The 20,051-nt window shown below is 41.1% G+C and overlaps 2 protein-coding genes across 6 annotated transcripts in view; both read left to right on the top strand.

The window, feature by feature from the left end:
* Rai14 (retinoic acid induced 14) overlaps nt 1-2,527 on the top strand; it is a 134,537-nt gene extending 132,010 nt beyond the window's left edge. For all 5 annotated transcript variants that reach the window (XM_027401274.2, XM_027401275.2, XM_027401273.2 and 2 more), the window contains one exon: nt 732-2,527. In XM_027401274.2, coding sequence (XP_027257075.1) covers nt 732-809 — 78 coding nt within the window. In that variant the 3' untranslated portion in view covers nt 810-2,527. The remainder of the gene's footprint in view (nt 1-731) is intronic.
* A 5,877-nt stretch (nt 2,528-8,404) lies between these two features.
* Nucleotides 8,405-20,051, top strand: part of Ttc23l (tetratricopeptide repeat domain 23 like) — a 46,260-nt gene continuing 34,613 nt past the window's right edge. The window contains exons 1-3 of the mRNA XM_035438790.1: nt 8,405-8,476; nt 13,671-13,839; nt 18,105-18,228. Of these exons, the coding sequence (XP_035294681.1) occupies nt 8,409-8,476; nt 13,671-13,839; nt 18,105-18,228 (361 nt within the window). The 5' untranslated portion in view covers nt 8,405-8,408. The remainder of the gene's footprint in view (nt 8,477-13,670; nt 13,840-18,104; nt 18,229-20,051) is intronic.

Raw genomic sequence — 20,051 nt, 5'->3', positions numbered from 1 at the left:
TGACCTCCTAAAGAAATCTGTCAGCCTAGCCAAGCAATATCACATACCTGCCATCCCAGAAATTTAGAGGTAAAGGTAGGAGGACCAGGAATTCAGTGCCATCCTGTGCTAAATAGTGAATTTGAGACCAGCCTGGGCTACACACAACCCTGTCTCAAATAATAATAGCAATAATAAATGGAGCAGCAGATGCTGCCCAGAGTGCCACCACTGGACTAACACGAACTAGAATTAGAGAAGTCTCCTTTCTGAGAAATAGCAAATGCCTTTTGTTTAAGATTTTGTGTTAAGCCTGTGACTTACCTACTGGTGGTAGATTTGTTATTTATTGAGAGGGATTATCACTATGAAAGATGTATCTGTCTTTCCCTGTCAAGAAGACCCCAGCTTTACTTAATAGGGATGCCAATATCTTGAAGCCAGTATCTTCAGATGTCCCTCAGCACTGCCTTGTCCTTGTGCTTGCTACTCGATAGCTGGGCTCACACAACTAAGACCGCAGTCGCCCTTTGCTAAGGATTTTGTTAGACTTAGTCATCCCCCAAAGGAAAATCAGGGAACTCTCTCTGACTCATGATGGAAATGTGAGAATTGACAATACTGGCATTCTGAACACGGGGGGTGGGGGGCAATAAGCAAAAGGCTGAGCCCCAGCCATCTCGCTCCCCAGGGGAGAAGGTGTCATGATGTAAATGAAGTTCTAATGCATATCTTCTGTGTGAATTTTCTAGGGCCAAATGGATGAAGATGTCCAGAAAGTCCTGAAGCAAATACTTACCATGTGTAAAAACCAGTCCCAGAAGAAGTAAAACGGATTCCTTGGCAGGACACTGCCCCTTTGTTGCCTATTTTTGTGTTAGATCTGGAGTTGTCGCCGACCACTACCATTGTTCTTATCCATGGTGTGCACTGTGACCTAGCATAGCTTCTTTTCCAGAGTTTTCTGGGGATGAGTCTCAGGAGATGATGCCCTCCTCAAAACTGCATAGGTACTTCAGACCAGCAGAGGTGAGGGATCCTTGTCATCTCTTTAGAATCTACAGGATCAGCTATGCCCCAAAGCCTAGTCTACCTTCCTTGGTACCTGACCAGCTGAGTGGCTTCCCTGAGTGATCTGCTAAGCCAGTGTGATGATTAGCTCCTGATCTCTGCCTTTGGGCTGTGCCATTCAGCACAGGGGGAGCACTTTGCCCTCCATTCCCCAAACATGCTTTAATTTCTAAGCTAATTAGAATAACATTAGAAGTGAGTGTTTAGCGTCCTTTATCCTGTGGATTGAAAAACACAAATTCCATCTTTTCCCTCCATCTGCCTTATATGTCCTTGCCCTATTTACAGGTCTCACGGTTTGATGAGTACTGTTAACTAAAATACAAAGTTTTAATCCAAGGGTGAACTGTCCTTACAAGTTTTTAGTAAATCAACATATTGCAAATTTTCTATGCAAACTTGCCTCCTGCTGTCATCCACGAAGCTCAGGAAATCCAAATATTTGTATTTCAACAAAGGACAGTAAACTGTGTGTTTACAGCCAAAAGAAATGCCTCATGATTCTTAACCTCAAATTTTTAAGTGTTTTTTTTCTCTATGATATTTTTATTGGCTTTTAAAGATGTTTTCATAGCTAAACCCCTATGTATGAGATTATATTATATTAACAATATTTTTAGATAACCGTGCTTAAGACTGCTTAAAAAAATCTTTTTCCTCAGAAGTTTCCAGCTATAGCAGAGGGTAGTTATATATTCCAAACTCAACATGAGCTGCCACCAGTACCCCTAGAATTTTCTGCAGTCTACTTCTGAATACAGTGAGTCCTTTCTTTGCCAGCTGAGTATCTGTAAACACCCCAAACTCTAGCACCCAAAATTGATTCCTGGAAGAAGTTAGTTCCAACCAGTTTCTCCATGTTGAAAGTTTGTCCAACATGGTAACATGGTGCCTAGCAAAAGTCTTGGGGAGGAAGGGGAATATATGTTGACTTTCAGGTTAAAAAATGTTTAACTTGCTTGCAGCCTCTCTTATGGCCCTGATCATGAGGGAGACAAATGGAATACATCACTAAACCTATGTTACTAAATGTGGAGACTCACCGGTTCAGTGAACTGCAGGGCTGCCTAGACTCTTAGGGAGCTTGGCTGTACTGCATGTGTATATCTGTATTAGGTAAAGATTAATGCCAGCAAAATAAAAGTGGCTTTACGTGGTGGTGTTCCTTTTCTTAAGTTGTCTAATTACAGTCAAGCATTTCTCAAAATGCTCCAAAGAAATGTGAAAGATTTTGTCCCAGAACTTAAGAAATTACAAAACCACCTCCTTCGTGCCCCCACGCAGAACTGCTGCAGAATGTAAAACTTGAGACATTTTGTAGGATGCCTGACAAAGTGTAGCCTTTTTCTTGTTTCAGGACACATATTTATTACAAGTATTCTGGTTAAATATTGAAAAGATATATGCTGTAGTTTAGCATTTTTATCTTTGTAATTTACAGAAATTATTGCAGAAAATAAACTTGGTTCATTTTGCATCCCTTTTGTTGAATTGTGGTGTATTTGTGAGCAGATCTGTGGCTTCACTTACTTGGTTTAGCAGCACTTCAGTGTGATGATTTTTACATCCTGTTCCATCCTTGGCCCGTGGGAGCTGTCCCCACCATATCATGTAAGAATACATCATCCTGCCTACAGGCTCTTGGTTTCATCCTGAGCTATGTTTCCTTTAGACCACTATGAGGCATTTTGTGTCATATTCCTTTAATTCAAAAGTACATGGTATTTGAACTGTAAGCTTTCTGTTTGGAAACCTATACTGGATTTTTCCCTGCTTCTATCTTCTGTAATTAAATTTTTTTTAAAAAAGGTAAGTATATCTTCCTATTATATTAATAAGGATAATTAGATCCTGGGGGTGGGAAGACTATTTTGGTGGTCAGGAGGTGGACGAAGGAAGATCGGGAGTTCAAGGAATGCTATCCTGGGTTACATAATGAGAGATTCTGTCTCTAAAGGCAAAAAAAAACCCAAACAAACAAGAAAACCTTCTGTAGGACCAAATCTTAGTTTAAAATCATAAAATATCCAATTGGAAATAATTGGGTGCATTGCTTAAGTAGTGAAATTATTTGCCATAATATAACACCACCATCTCCCTCCACTCACAGCTGGAATGTTCCAGCTCTACGTCAACTGTTATTGATACTATTATACATTGAAACTTGATTTTAAGAGAAGCATGTGTCTGATAGATACTCAGTTTACTTACTTGAACCTTAACTGTTCCCCTCCTCCACCCTCCCAAAAGGATAAATAAAATGTAAAGGAAATTGGGATTATTTCTATTTTAAATTATCAAATACATGCTCCCAAGGGAACAATTGACATCATTGGAGCCAATCCACCAACTCAGAGAATGACATCATGGGGGCAGATTACTGGACAGGGGATCTATCCTTCCATGGTTAGGTGTCAGGCTATAACTAGGATGAATTAAGTAAACTAAAAACAGACCTTTCCCTTCTTGCTCCCAGCCCTTAGCTAACCTCTCCAGAAACCACAGCTATTAAATGGGTTAATATTAATATTAATATGGGTTAATGAGACAGTCTTGTGTAGGAAAGCATTTTAATGTGGAGACTCTTTAACTACAGGACAATATTTCATAGTGCTATGATTTAGTTAACTCATTCCTCAATGATGAGTCTTTAATCTGTAAATATTTTGTGGTTATAAAAATGGTGTAACAGCCATGCTATGTATAAATGCATTCATAAGGGAGGACTTTTCAGATAATTTTCAAATTGACCATTTTTTATATGACCCATCATGATTCAGGCAATATGGAAAATAAGCATTGTTGACATCATATTGGTGAGAAAGAATAGTCTTGTCCTTCGTAATGGATGAATCATAGAATATTTGTTCTTATATAAACTGTTAAGACAAGCTCCAGAACCCTCAATAACTAAATCCACTCATCCTAAGATAAACACATGATACATTGTGGGGAGAATGCTCCTAAAACAAGTTGAAGCACAGCTTTTTGCATGGTGACAGCTCTAGGATGTTGGGTGCTGACAGCAGGGGAAACACTGCCCAATGATGATGGAGGTGATAGTTTTTGAGCAAAGTTTAAATGTAGAGACTACAAGACAAAGAGCTGAAAAGGGCAACAGACTGGGGAAGCAGGAGATTTCTGCCCAGAAGCTCAGGGCTGAGAACTGTTGAGCATTATGGGTGACTAGAGAAATAAAGAACAAGATGAATTCTTATGATGGCCGCCATAAATGGCCTTTGAAAACAGCTAAGGAGTATGGGTTCCAGCCTATGGAGAGGCTTCCAGAAGAACTTAGTCCCAAGAGAAGGGAGTGAATAGGAATGAAGAGAGATTCCTTCACTTTTATAAGCCAAGCCCTAAAAGAGGCAGAAAACGCAGAAGAATTTACTGTGTACCAGATTGTAGAGGATATGAGGGGAAGATAAAAGAGCAGGCCACATAGAAATGATTGGTAGTAAGGCTCCCTATGTGTTACCTCTAGACGTTTTGGAAGCTGTGCATTTAAGTCAAGTCAAACACTGGTAGGCAGTTAAGTTTTCTCCTCCCAAGAGGTCTATTTAAACAAACTTTGGAACCTGAGGTGATTTGAAAGAAAATGGCCCCCATGGGGAGTGGCACTATTAGGAGATGTAGTTTGCTAGGTGTGGCCTTGTTGGAGGAAGTTTGTTCTGTTGGGGGTGGGCTTTGAAGACTCCTATGTTCAAGCTACATCCAGTGTGGCACACAGTTTACTTCCTGTTGCCTGCTTCCTTAGAGTAGGTTTGGCCTTTTTGGAGGAAGTGTGCCACTGGGGGGTGAGCTTTGAGGTTTCAAAGGCCCAAGCCAGGTCCAGTGTCTCTTTTCCTGTTGCCGGAGGATCCAGAAGCATGCCGCTATTCTCCCTGTCATGATAACAATGGACTAAACCTCTGAAAGTGTAAGCTAGCCCCAATGAAGTGCTTTCCTTTATAAGAGTTGTGATGGTCATGGTGTCTCTTCACAGCAATAGAGCACTGACTATTACATAAGACATCTGTACAAGTTTGCTTTTTGTTGCTGTAATAAACATCATAACCAAAAGCAACTTGGGGAAGGAAGATAGTACATCACTGGGAAAAGTCATGACAGGAACTCAACAAGGCAGGAAATTGAAGCAGAGACTATGGAGGAATGTTTATTGGCTTCCTCCCAAGCTCATGACCAGCTCCATTTCTTATGTAGTCCAGGCCCATCTGCCCAGGTATGGTACCACCCCTACTCTATTAGGCCCTCCTACATCAATCAATTAGCAATTAAGAAAGTATTCCACAGACATACCCCCACATCCCAGTCTGATGGAAACAGCCTCTAGACTGAAACTCTGACTTAACTGGGCTGTGTCAAGCTGACAGATGAATCTAACTAGGAGAACATCTAATTCTGTCCAGAGAGACCCAAATAATTGTTCCAAAAATATGTATTTGGATTTTCTTGTTCTTATATTTCACAGTTTCTAGGATTGGAGTCTTCTGAAGGCCTCATTAGATTTGGGTCATAAAAGTCTCATAGAGCTCTCTACATATGCTTTCATGTCTCTACAAAGTCTCTACATATGCTTTCTCTCTAGTGTTTTCTTTTTCCTTTATTTTAGACAAGATCTCACAAAGTACCCCTCACTGATGTGGTACTTGCTGTGTAGCCCAAGCTATCCTCAAATTTGCTTCAGTCCTACTCCTAACTCTGAAATTTTGAGATTGTTTGCTTCTCCTTTGGGATTAAGGGAGAGAATGTGAGTAGATACACAAGAACTATGGAGACTAATGACATTCCGTTCCAGAGTTCACAAAGAAACTAATTCATACATAATTACTAAAATTCACATTTGAGGGACAGGTTTAAGATGTCAAGGGAAAAATGAGTAGCAGAGATTTGAAACATTGAGGCTGTAAGAATTGTCTGAGTTTGCTTTATACCTGCAGATGACATCGGCTTGCTTCTTTTCTGTTGGGGGCTAATTAAACGGAGGTAGAATCAGTATCGGCTTTAGGAAGGGGAATTCAGTGTCACTTCTGGTACCACACTAACATGTGGACACCATCAAAGGCTTGGCAACAATTTTTTAGTGTCCTAAAAAGAACACTAAAGAATTTTGATTTGATGGTGCCCAACTTTATTAAGGGAAATAGGTATTAGACAAGACAAAATAGGTTCCTCCTTTTAATCGCTATAAACATCAAATATCAGCCATGGGGTCACAAAAGTCCTCACAGAATCCTAGAACCAGAGAGGCTTTAGAGAAGAATGGGTATATATACACTTAGAGTGTAAACAAGAAAATTGATATCCACAGGGTGACCCACAAAGCAAGCCACAGAGTCCCAACTGCAATGTTGACAACCTTGAAACCAAGTTCATCGCTGACCATTGTTTCGTGAAGGTTTTCTTAGGAATCAGAGAACAGCCATGGTGGGATCTTTCTAGATTTTTGGCTCAGGAGCGTGAGGCTATAGGTTTAAAGTTTGTGTTTACAGACCACCTAGCATTTACTATATATGAAAGAAAACTCGTTTAAATCCCCCAACTTTGAAAGGCTTTCTTGACATTCTAGTGTCAATGATAAATTTCCACCCCAGACTTGTAAAAATGCAGACCATAAAAAAACCTGGTTTTCTTTTTTCTACCTAGCTTTTCTTTTTAAAACAGGGGGAACTTACCTACTTGATTGTCAAGGGTCTAGTGTAGGGTACATTATATCACTTTCAAACGTGTGCCACAACTAGTATGTTCTTCACATTTTTGCATTACTACTGTATGCTTGGGACCTTGTAGGACAAAGCTGCATGATTTAGGGCTGTGTGGTGTTTGCTAAATGTGCCTTTCTCCCTGAAATGGTAACCATTTGAAAGCCACTGGCCCATTCCTAAATCTTTACTTCCGGCACAGTTTTCTTCAACAAGCCAGACTCCAACCTTGTCCAGAGAGGCAACATCGGCAATGCAAACACTGCCAGTAACTACAGGAGTCTGTTCTTTGAGGTCTAGAGACGCAGAATGCCAGGAGTGCAAGGTACTTCAGGAAGAGGCTGGACTGCCCAGCCAAGGATCATTGCTGAAAACACCCACAGATGTAGCAGTTTTAAAACTATCAGGCTCCTGAAGTCTGGAGTGCCTTCCTTTCTTCCATAGGATTTATCCTCTCTTCCTGCCCCTGTGAGACAGGCACCAGAAGACGATTCACAGCAGCAAGGCATCACCCCAGAGTGTCCCTTGAGAGCCCACCTTGTGCCCTTAGAGCTGCGGGGCGGAAGTACCCTGCGTTGCCATAGCTCCTGGAGTCATTGCTAAGAAGGCGTCTGTCCCCATGGCAACGCATTGTCTCCAAGTCCAGAAGTCTAGCTTCGTGCTTCAAGACAGGGCCCTGGTTGGGACACTGACCCCAGGCAGCAGAGGTCCTAACTGCCTAGCCGGGTGAGGGAGCCGGGAAGGCGTTTCCGGGTAGGGCTGCTCACCAGCTTCCAGTCGGGGAAGACCGGGTTAAGCTCTTGGGAGGGTCCACGTTTAGGAAGCAACAGTAGAAAAGCCGCGGAGAAAGAGGGAGAGTTTTGTCCTAGAGGGGTGTGTATGTGTGTGTGTGGGTGTGGGGGGTGCCGAGTGCTGTGTCCTAATCCAGGGCCCTGCGTAACTGCATGGGAACTGCACGTAGTTCTTCTGCGCATGCCATGTTTGTATAGTTGGGTGTTCTTGAGCTTGGGTCAAGGAAAGCTAAGGCAATATTCTTCAGTGAGCGACTTGGAGAATGAAAATTGTTCAGTGAAGTGTGTGTGTGTGTGTACATTTAAGGGTTAGGGATAGCTTTGAGAAATGAATTTTACAAATCATTATCAACCACTCCCTCAACCCTCCCACGAGGTTCACTTTTGTCAACAGTCAACAGCAGCAACCTAAGTAGGCACATGGGTTTTAGCTTCTTAACTAGAACTTTCTATTAAATAGTTCCTGGAAAAGGGAAGCTTAACTACAATACTTTAGGCTATACTGAAAACTGATTACATTTTGGTTCTGCTTTCCCTTAACTCTGCCAAACAGTATTTGAGTTGAATAGGTCACCATAGTTTTGATGACCCAGTAAATGTAAAACATGTGTCCTTTAGGAAATACTTTTAAAAGAACTTTGGAGACATAATATAGAGTAGGAAATAGGAAAAGGAAATATAACTCTGTAATATCTTCAATGTAGTCTTCTTAGGAGTTTCTAAACATGGGTCTTCATGGTCTATTTGTAGACTCGTATCTGGTAGTTTTAATTTGAAGTTAGTAGTATCTGGAAGAGGGAAAACAGAACGAACATCTAAGCCCTTTCCTGGAAAGCTGACCTCACTTGTGATTCTTGGTAGGAAAATGAAAGCCAGCCCCATCCGCATTCCAACTGTTAGCAATGACACCGACTGGGACTTCTGCTTCCACCTGTAAGTACTGACAGTACATTGACATGATTCTTACTCACCAGAAAGGGTGGGATTTCCCATATCAAGGAAAGCCTGGGTGAAAAGCTTTGCTTGCACTTTCCATAGCAGAGAAAGGTCCACAGCTGTGCTGTACATTAACAATATTATGGGGTAACATCCATTTGTGTCTACAATTTCTGAAAGGTGGACCACAGTGTATTTAAGATACCATGTATAATTGCTAAATATTTTATACTATTTTTTCCATAGTGAGTCACCAAGATGTAGCCTGTTTTTACATTTTTGAGAACATTTTAATTATAACTGGCTATATATCATGCTCATAATAGCCACCTGTGGCCAGTGGTTACCTTATTTAAGATTTATAATATATCATAAAATATCATAAGGTTAGATGTTATAGAGCTATAAAGAAGGACTTTAAAAAGTATAGCATTCTATAGCCGTCTGAGAGAAATGACTTAGCAGTAAGAGCACACTCTGTGCATCCAGAGGCCTGGAGTCCAATTGCTAGCATCCACATGGCAGCTAATAGCTGTCTGTAATTCCAGTTCCAGGGTATCCAAACCCTCTTTTGGCCTCCATAGGCACTACGTGCACAAGGTGCACAGGCAAAATACCCATAAAATAAAAATAAATAAATCTTTTAAAAATGTGGAGCTCACAATAGAGCATATTGGAAATAATGATTCTTTAAATATGTTACCAATCAGGGTTTATATTTATTATTTCAACAGATGGAATGAGTCACAAGTCTAGGAAGGCTTCACTCAACCTTGCTGATTCCTTTTTTGCTGACTTTCCTGAGATATCTCACTTGTCACGATCATGTCATGTCCTAGTTGCTGTGAGGAGACACCATGACCATGGCAACTCTTAAAAAGGAAAACAATTAATTGGTTCTGGCTTACAGTTCAGGGGTTTAGTCCATTATCATCATGGGAGGAAGCATGGTGGCATGTTGCTAGCTAGACATGGTGCTGGAGGAGTTGAGAGTTCTACATCTTGATCTATAGGTGGGAGAAAGAGACCTGAAAGCCTGCCCTTACAGTGACATTCTTCCTCCAACAAGGCTACACCTACTCCAACAAAGCCACACTTCCTAATAGTGCCTCTCCCTATGGTCCAAGAATTCAAACACAAGAGTCTATAGGGGCTATTCCTATTCAAACTACCACATATAGCCATCTTCCTTACCTCTTTTAGCTGAATGTTAAAAGCTAGCTCAGAGCTTTTATCTCAAATCACCTGGGAAGACCTCAATATTTGTCACTCTTTGTGATTGTTAAAGACTGCTGCCATGGTCTCAACATAATCAATTCAAGGCTTAATTAAAAATATTAGGGCTTATAATTTTAATATCCATAATTATTAATCTCTTTCATGACTTAGTGGATTTAACTTCTGCACCACATCTATGAAATAAGCAGCAGAAGCAAAAATTTCCTTTTGAGTGAAAATGTTCTTTCCATTAGCTTTTCTGAGTTTATACTCTTGTTACAGGTTTCCCCACTCCTTGGTATTTCTAAACATTCTAAAGTCTCGTGTTCCTTTTCATTCCCTTCCTTGTTCACTATGTAACAAATTGTTTGAATTTACTATGAGATGCAGTTATTAGGGTTTGAGAAAAAAAAAGGTGACTCAGACCCTGCCTCAGTGGACTTCTAGAAGGCCAGGAAGAATCTCAGGAGGTTGGGGGAGAAGTAGTGGAGAGAGACAACTGGAGGGGGGGGGATAAATCAGACTATAATGTGAATTGCATTTTAGTAGAATTGGGGGAAAATTTTTGAGCCCCCTTTGGAGTGCATCTTTTTGTTCTTAGGGGATTTCATATAATGTATTTTAATAATATCCAACCCCCTTCCCTACCCACCCAACTTTGTCTTCTATTATCACTATCAAGTCCAGTATGAACCACCTACTCTGGAGTGACATCCTTAAAGACAACTGACACCCTCTCCCAGAAGCCATCAGTTGCCAATAGCAACTCTACTAGGGTTGAGACTTCATGCCCACCTCCTGTATCTATGCTGGGATTCTGTCTGGCTTTCACATGTGCTGGTCTTGTACATGCTATCACAATAGCTGTGAATTTATAAATGTAACTATTCTGTCGTGTCCATAAAACAGTTTCCTTGTAGTCACCCACTACCTTTAGCTCTTAGTTATTTTACTCTCACTTCTGAAATGATCTCCAAGCTTTGGGGAGGACTGTGATATAGATTAGTTACTTTTCTATTGCTGTGATAAGATGCCACGACAAAGTCCATTCAGGAAGAGTTTATTGGGGGCTTATAGTTTCAGATAGTGAGTCCATAGCCCTTATGGCAGGGAGCATGGCTGCAAGCAGGCATGCATGGTGTTGGAGCAGCAACTGTGAGTGTACATCTTGAGACACAACCACAAGGAAGAAAGAGCTAACTGGGAATGACATGGGATTTTGAAACCTCAAAACCTAACCCCAGTGACACAACTTCTCCAACAAGGCTATACTTCCTAATCCTTCCCAAACTGTTCCACTAACTGGTGGCCAACCTTCAAATATATGAGCCTATAGGGGGCCATTCTCAATAGTATATGTTTGGGGGTCTACAGGACTTCTCTGGCTAACAACTCCAAAAGAAGTAGCTCATTCATGACCCTGGACTTTGTTAGCTTACTGTGTCTAGTTAGAGCATTGTCAACCTATTGTGGCGTAACTCCCTTTAAATTCACTTTACTACATAATCTAGCTATACTTTTCTTGGCATATAACTCACAGCAAGGTATATCTTGCATATCATAGTATATCTTACTACAGAGATGCTTACCTGCTCATCCATGTTCATTGCTGCTGTTCACAATAATCAGACAATAGATACAGCTTTGATGTCCACTGGCTAATGGATAATGGCCATTTGTTTAGAAAAGTAAAATTATGTAATTCCCAGGTAAATGGATGGAACCTGAAACAGTCATTCTGAGTCAGGTGACCTAGACCCAGAAAGACAAATGTTGTATGTGTTCTCTCATTTGTGAATGTTAGTTTTGAACCTTCAATTATGTATGTTTCATTTGGAAAACCCAAAGAGGTCAGAAAATCAAGAAGGGGCCATGGGGAGGACTTTTCAAGGAATTAAGAGGAGCAATGTAAGAGGAAGGGTTAAATTGGGGATGAGGAGGGAGATAATAGGGCAAAATAGAGGAGGAAATATGGAGAAGGATAACTAACAAAGAGATTTTGGAAAAAGTCGTAGAGAAGCCTTACACTGTAGAATCATCTTGAAATATATATTATACACATATAAAAAGAGTTGGAGTGTCTTGATCACTTCTTCTGAGGCATTTCCTGGCAGATATCCAGGCTGTGGCTTGAGGGAAAGAATAGCATTTGGCAGATAGATAAGAACACAGTTTATCACTTGCCTTCCAGTCACATCACATCACCAGCGTTTCTCTTAGTTTACTAAAAACATGTTCATCTGTGGGAAGGGAATTCCCCCGTGGCCTGAAGAAATGTTCCTCTACCCACATGACCCATCACGCCTGCTTGTCTCTGGGTATGTTATTTGGAAGACTACTCTGAGTGGGTTTTATGTGATTTCTCAAACTTGGTGTAAAAGATGACACTTGACATTTATTTTCCTGGCATATCTTTCTCTATTTCCCCATTTAAGAGAACAGCAAATATACATTGCCCAAGTAGTCAGTGGGAAAGGATAGTTTTTGTTTGTTTTTTAGGTAAGATTGTTTTACAGCTCATACTGCCCCTTGAACTCATAATTCTTCTGCTTTAGCCTTCTGGCGTTATAGGCATGATCCTCTACAACTGCTTAAGAAAGACAAACTTTATTTTAAAAAGTTTGCATTGGCTGGAATCTTAAAAATCATTGTGAATATGAAGATGATTCCCATAGGAGACATTTCTAATTAATTGTCATTGCTCTTAAGATGTTAGACTTCTGTTTATTCCAGATCATTCTGATTTATTTTTCTGGTGATGGTAGGATATATCTGTCTCTTTTCTCTATGAATACACTTCCAGTTACCTCTTTCACAACTGCTATCAGCCTTGAAGTCAGAGGTTTATCTATATTGTATGTTAATGTGTATATGGTGTGCGGGGAGAATGCTCAACGTGGTTCTTTCTTACTGCATTGGTTTCTAACACAACAGAAGAGGCTCCCCCTTCTTATGCTGCACTTAACCTGGCATGTGCTTCTCTCTTGCCAAAAGAAGTGTTCTCTGTGGTTAATTACAAATTACACATTGAAGTTTTTGAGATTTAGGAAAGAGGATCTGTGAAGTTAGTCTAGCCTCAAAATGTTATTCCTTATCCCCTACTTCATTGTATCCATTCCTTTTCCTGGCTTGAGTCTAACGTTTAGGATCTTCAAGATCTGAATACTCTCATTTTGTAGGAAGAAACCAAGTCAGGGGGCCCATAGCAGTAATAATAGCAAACATTAAGGAAGCACTTGCAAAACACTGCTCAATGTACACGGTGATTTACGAGCATTGCCTCCTTTAGTTCTTCTAATTGCATCAGGCAGGCACTCACATTAACCCACATTTATAGAGAAGTCATTTAATTAACAGCTTATTAGGGTTATGAGCAGAGGAGCAGTGACTCTAATGCAAGGTAACAAGTTAGCCAAATGTTTACTTTGAGTTCCTGCATTGCTGCATAGATGCTAGGTTCTGAGAGTAGTATGAGTTAGTGTATATCTTTATTTCAAAGTGAGGTGGTTTGAATAAGAATGGCCTCCATAGACTCATATGTTTGAATGAATGCTTGGCCCATTGGAAGAGTCACTGTTAGGAGGTTGTGACCTTGATGGAGTGGGTGTGGCCTTGTTGGAGGAAGTGTGTCACTGTGGAGGTGAGCTTTGAGGTCTTATTTAATCAAGCTAGGCCTAGTGTGGGGGTCTATTCTGCTGCCTATGGACCAAGATGTAGAACTCTCAGCTCCTTTCCCAGGACCATATCTGCCTGCACACCACCATGACAATAATAGACTAAACTTCTGAAACTGTAAGCCAACCTCAATTAAACATTTTCCTTTATAAGAATTGCCATGGTTATAATGTCTCTACACAGCAATAGAAACCTTAACTGATACAGAAAGCAAATTCATATCCTTCAACTGGGGATACTTTGACCTTCTGTTTTGTCTTTTGGAGAATCCTGATCCATATTCCTCTTATGTCCACAGGTCACAGCAAACCAGGAACCCAGCACAATATACAGATGATTTGTTTGGTGTTTGTCAATGTAGAGAGACCGATGACGACACTACAGTCCAGAATGACTGTATGTCTTTTCCAAAACAGAAGTTAGCTCAGGCCCAGAAGAAATTTGGCCAGCTCATTGAGGAAAAAATGGTAAAACAAACAAAATATTTACTGGCTTTGTGTTGTTATTTAAAAGTGTGTACATGGTCTGAGATAGCTTGCCTTTACTGCACAATGAAACACGCAAGGAAACTGTTGTGTGCTGTAACTTGAAGAAAATACAGCAGAGCAGAGCCGAGGAGCCAGTCTACAGTTCTCTGTCCACTTCCTTGTCTGTTCCTCACAGAGGGCTCATGCTTTCAACCCTTAACCAAGCTTTTAACTAAAAACGTCAGTGTTTGCCATATCCAGTTGCTGTTTGGTTAGCATTTTTTTTTTTTTTTTTTTTTTTTTTTTGGTTTTTCGAGACAGGGTTTCTCTGTGTAGCTTTGGAGCCTATCCTGGCACTTGCTCTGGAGACCAGGCTGGCCTCGAACTCACAGAGATTCGCCTGCCTCTGCCTCCCGAGTGCTGGGATTAAAGGCGTGCGCCACCAACGCCCAGCAAGTCTCTTATTTCTTATATCAAGGTTTCTAGATGATTCTTGGGTAAGAAGAGGGTCAGGATGATAAAGCGGGAGGCCGAGAACAGTGGTAGTCAAGCAGACAGTTGATATAGGTAGGATGTCATAGCCACAGTCGAACCAGTCATAAACCAAAGAATAAGAAACAGAGAGTGGCACATGTGAGCATCCTGATGAAGGTACACGCATTTCTAAGGCCGAGACAAGGACTTGGGATTCTGATCTCTGAATAGGTATATAAACCAAAGAGTTCAAAATGTAGTATCTTGAGATAGCAACACATTGACTTTCCTTATTAGGACACATCCACCGGCCTGCTCCCTGATTGTGACTTATCTACAGAAAGCTTCATACACTGACTTCTGGCCGTTCATGGTCAGGAGAAAATGATTCTAAAGTACTTATGAGGAAAGCAGGGAGAGAGCTTGGGGAAGGCTGAGAAGTGCCTAAGAGCAACCAATGTTGATACCTCTCTAATGGGTATCTGTAAATCTACCTCTGCAAACTGTTCTGAGAACATCGGTGGACAGCAATCACAAGTTGGATCTCCGGCAGTTCACACATGCATTCTGGAAATATCAGTTCTATAAGCAAAGAAGTTCCATCTTCCACACAGTGCAAGTGTACTTCACTGCTTTCCATTGCTGTGACGAACACCATGACCAAAAGCAACTTGGAGAGGAAAGGGTTTATTTGGCTTAAGCTTGCAAGTAACAGTCCATCACTGGGGAAAGTTGAGGCAGGAACTCATGGGGGTGGAGAGGGGGCACAGGCAAGCACCATGGAGAAAAGATGCTTCTTGCTTGTTCCTTCGGGCTCATGCTCAGCTAGCTAACTTTCTTTTTTTTTTTATTTAATTTTTGTTTCAGCTAGCTTTCTTACATAGTCCAGACCTACCTGCTAGGGCTTTTCTGCCCTCAGAACAGAGTCAGGGCCCTCCTATACCAATTATTAATCAAGAAAATGCTCCAGACATGTACAACAGTCCAATCTGATCTGGCCAGTTCCTCACTTGAGAGTCACTCTTCTTGGGTGACTCTAGGCTGGCATCAAGTTGACAATAGACTAACCAGCAGAGCAAGTAGAGGTTTTGAAGTTTGAAACACTTTGTCCAGTTTAGATAATGGATATTTATATGTTAGAAGTTAAATGTCATTCAGACCAATAATTACAGCCCTGACGGACAGGATGTCATTGTAAGCAACTGTGGTAGGGTGGCCTCTAAAGCCCACACTGCTTGTGGACCTATATGAAGTGTTACTGTATTTTAAGTGGGATATGATTAGATGATTCTTGGCAAGTTTGGATCATGTGAACATGTCCTAATTATCTTCTTGCAATAGCTCTTTAAGGTAGGGAGATACAGGCTTTTAAGTTTCAAGACAGGAAGCTGGGATTTGGGTGACTCCCCAAAGCAACATAGCCAGCAAACATCACAGTAGGACTAGAACTTCGGCTTTTGATTCCTTAAAGTGCTATTTTCACTTCACCTGAAAACTGATGTTCAGAATTGATCACCATGGTAGCCACTGGATGACTATGTAAAGTCACTGAAATGCACGTCACACAAACGCTCTCTGCCAAACTCTGTCCCTTACTCTATCTTTATCCTTGTTACAAGAGACAATCTATTCATTGGATGCTGCAAATATATCTCTTCTGTGCACAGTCCTGTAATAGTGAATGAGAGGGATAACACCCCCTTCTGTTTTTTTTTGTTTTTTGTTTTTTTTTTTTGAGATAGGATTTCTCTGTGGCTTTGGAGCCTATCCTGGCACTCACTCTGTAGACCAGGCTGGTCTCGAACTCACAGAGATCCGCCTGCCTATGCCTCCCGAGTGCTGCGATTAAAGGTGTGAGCCACCAATCCCCGTTGTTTTGGGTTTTGTTTTGTTTTGTTTTTTGTTTTGTTTTGTTTTGTTTTGAGACAGGGTTTCACTGTATAGCACTGGCTGTCCTGGAACTCACTATGTAGACTAGGCTAGCCCTAACTCACAGATATCTACACACCTCTGTCTCCTGAGTTCTGGGATTAAAGGCGTGAGCCGTCACACCTGGCAGGTATCAACTTCTTAAGGAGGTTATAGTCTATTTGGGAAGGCAGATAGTAAAGAAACCAACAGCAATGTCAGATGAGAATACCATGAATTAAAAATAAAACAGGTAAGGAATGGTGATTGGCTATTTTAGAAAGGTAGCCAAGAACAACCTCTGAGGTGAATAAAATGAAAGTGAAGTGAGAGACTGAGCTCTCAAAAGAGCATTTCAGGCAAGGGAGCCCACAGTGGAAGCTCAGGGTCCTATTCAGGGTCAGCTGGGCAGTATGCTTGTAGCAGTGAGAAAAAGATGAGAACAGAGAGGGGTAGAAAACAAAGGAAGTGATCAGTGTAGGGTCATATGAACAGAACTGTGAGGCTATGGTAAAGACTTTGGATTTCATTCAATAAAAAGGATGATATATAGATACAGGACAATAACATAAGCTAATTATACTTTTAAAAGATTATGTTGCCACATAAAATGTTTAAAAGCATTTAAGCTTATAATAATTATAATAATGTACTCGCCATTGGAGGATGCTCATGAATGAATTTGTTATTCTGAAAGTTGGTTGGCAAAGAGAAAGAATGAGCATGTATCCTGCCTTTTCTTGGCAAACTGTACCATTGGGTAACCAAAAAAGAAAATGGGGGAAAATTCTGTTTTTGCTTTATTATTCTTGATGATTGTGTGTATCTGCACGCGTGCCTTCATCACAGTGCACATAGAAATGAAAGGACAACTTTGTACAGTCAGTTTTCTCTTTCCACCTTTACGTGGGGTCCAGGGATCTAACCTTAGACCATCAGGCTTGCATTTTTAGGCAGTGAGTGCTTTAATCTACTCAGCCATCTCACCAACCCTGAGGAATTTCATTTCAGAGAAGTATTCCAGCTAACACGGGGTGGGAGCAATGATGGAGAATGTGTGCTAGTGTCGGGAAACAAGACAAGCAAATACTAACTTCTGATAGAAGAGCATATGATTCTTGGAAAGTAGTTGTGCTTAAAGTTTGGTTGTTTTGTTTTAAAGATAACCTGGGCACACAATACTCAACGCTCACAAGGCAGAGGCAGGAGGATCATAATTTAAAACCAGCATGAGCTACACAGTAAGACTCTGTCTCAAAACACAAAACAATAATAAAATTCTTCAAAAATTTCAAAATATTAGGCTTAATAATACTATTTGATACTAGTAGATCACTGCTAATGTTTTGGTGATAATGATTTTGTGATTGTTTCTAATTTCATATCTTTTAGAGCTTCCCATGAGATATTAATAGATGAAATAATAAAGATTTTCTTCAATGTTTTGAAAGGTGAGGTATGGAGGAGTATAGGCTTGAGTAGTAGAGGCAATGACAATAAACAGGACACTAATAAAGCCATGTGGTGGTGCACACCTTTAATCACTCTCTTTGTAATGAAAGTTTTCCATGACACAGTGCTAAAGGAATCTCTCTGGCTATTAGACAGAAGACAGAATGTGGAGGACAAGAGTTGGAGCAATTTGGAGGGTGCACTGCCCAGCCACATAAAGATGGGGGTGGCTGAGAGACAAGGAACTCAGTGAAAATGAGAACTTGGTTTTAGGATATATGTATAAGGCAGAGCCAACCAGACTCAGTGTGATGAGAAGGAATGCCCAAAATAGATAGATAGATAGATAGATAGATAGATAGATAGATAGATAGATAGATACCAGGACTTTCTTTCTTCCTTTCCTAAAATGACTTCTTTGCTCTCTGCAGAATACCAAAGCAAACAAGGAGCTGATTCGGTGTTTCATCTTTTCTCGGATTATTTTTGGGAAAGAACACTGGAGATGTGCACAGGCTTTAGCCAACCTGGCTTATGGTTACCTGACACTAAGAGGTACTTGGTTTCCCCAGCCAGGTCTTCGTGGGACAGCCTGTGAGGCCAAACTGAGCCATCCCTTGCAGGCTGGGATGACTGGGAGGGCCCCTACTTAGTTAGCTCCATGCCACATGTCATGGGGGGGACTCTGGGCACAGGAGACAGTGTACCTTAGTAATAAAGATGATAATGGTGGTGGTGACAATAGTTATTGAATGTTTACTATGTGCCAAGGTAGTATATTTAGTCCTCCTAAATCCCTCGAAGGGCTACAGGTATTGCCTTGTGGAGAAGACACTGAGGCACAGTGAGAAAGAGCAGGGCAATGGGGAGATAACATCCAGGTGAAAACACTCAGCTCCAGTAGTTTTCTGGTACAGGGATACAAGCTGGAGTCCATTTGTTAAAACTGGAGCCTGAGTGAAAGCTCTGAGTTCAGAACTTTTCAGTAAGGGCTCAATAAATGTTTTCAACAGATTGAGGCATTTCTGGGACAAGGGTGAGTGGGAACTGAGAGGAGGGCATTCTATACAAAACTCCTATTTAGAACATCGTAGGCTCTCTTCAGACCCAAATGGTGAGAGTCCCTAATGAAAGGCAAAACTTTCTTTCCCATGGTGCTTTTGGTCATGATGTTTATCCAGCAACAGGAAGCAAACTAGAATTGTTGGCAACTGAAAAGTAGATCTGCAGCTAGGATAACATGAGTTTGTGGGCTATCAGTACAGAGTGCCAAGTTGAAGCCATAGGATTGGACATTTAATCAGAAAGAGTATGTAAAAAGAGGAGGAAAGAGGGCAGAGGATGTAAGAGCAGAAAGCAGGAATGTTAGGAATGGGCAGCAGGAGAGGGAGCAGAAAAAGCAATGCAAGGGCTGTGTTTATGGAAGTTAAGGGAGGACACAAGTTTCCAGAAGTGTGGTCTGGTCTCAGCAGTGGCAGTTTGTAGTCAGAAGTCAAATAAGGTCAAGACTGGAAACCTGAGGGAGTTGGCAGTTGGGTCCCTGTTATGGACAAGAACTCTGTCTGGACCCTGAGGAAGCCCAGATTCACAGTCACTACCTAAGATACATTGACTGGACTTCAGACTTGAGGAGATGGTCAGTATAACGTGGAAAGGAAGATTTGTCTGAACTTAGCATAAAGCCAGAGCCTGTTTCTTATGGTGGACAATAACCATGGCCAGATTATACAAGAAGCTTGTCTCATATCCATTGCACTGTCAGCCATAAACTGACAACCTTTCCAATTCAAATGAAGGCTGAGTCAAAGTAGGTAAGGAGGTAACCTCCCAAAAGATGGCGTCAACAGCCTTTTCTCTGAAATTCAGTTCTCCCCGCTACTTGAGTGGGAAACCACATTTGAGATAAGAGGTTAGAAGAGAAAAATTCTGAGAATAGGGAGTGTTTGTTTGTTTGTTTGTTTGTTTGTTTGTTTGTTTCCAGATGGGAGAATTTCCTAGTTAGAAAGAAGTACCTAGACTTGAAACATGAGTCCCTCACACCCAAACTAGGATTTTATGGACTACACTGATTATGACTTTTCTTTGAGGATAGCCCAATGCCTCAAAGTCCCATTATAGTATTCACCCAGTGTCTGCCTTAAGTCTTTTCTAGTGTTTGGTCCATGGAATAGAACAAGTCTTTCAAAGCCATAGACCTTTGAGAGGGAAAAGGACCCTCTGAGTTCTACTTACTTCTGCTGCTATTAATCCTCCTTTAAAAATGGTCATGTGGACAAAATATATCCATGCTGTGGGGAGGGAGGGAAACACCCATGTGTGTGTTCACGCCTGGCTGCACATGTGCATGTATTATAGACATCAGACCTGCTTTCTTCATT

The sequence above is a fragment of the Cricetulus griseus genome, chromosome 2 (assembly GCF_003668045.3).
Source record: "Cricetulus griseus strain 17A/GY chromosome 2, alternate assembly CriGri-PICRH-1.0, whole genome shotgun sequence".
Taxonomy (NCBI): Eukaryota; Metazoa; Chordata; class Mammalia; order Rodentia; family Cricetidae; genus Cricetulus; species Cricetulus griseus.
The sequence above is the reverse complement of the archived record's forward strand: the minus strand, read 5'-3'. Positions and strand labels throughout refer to the sequence as shown.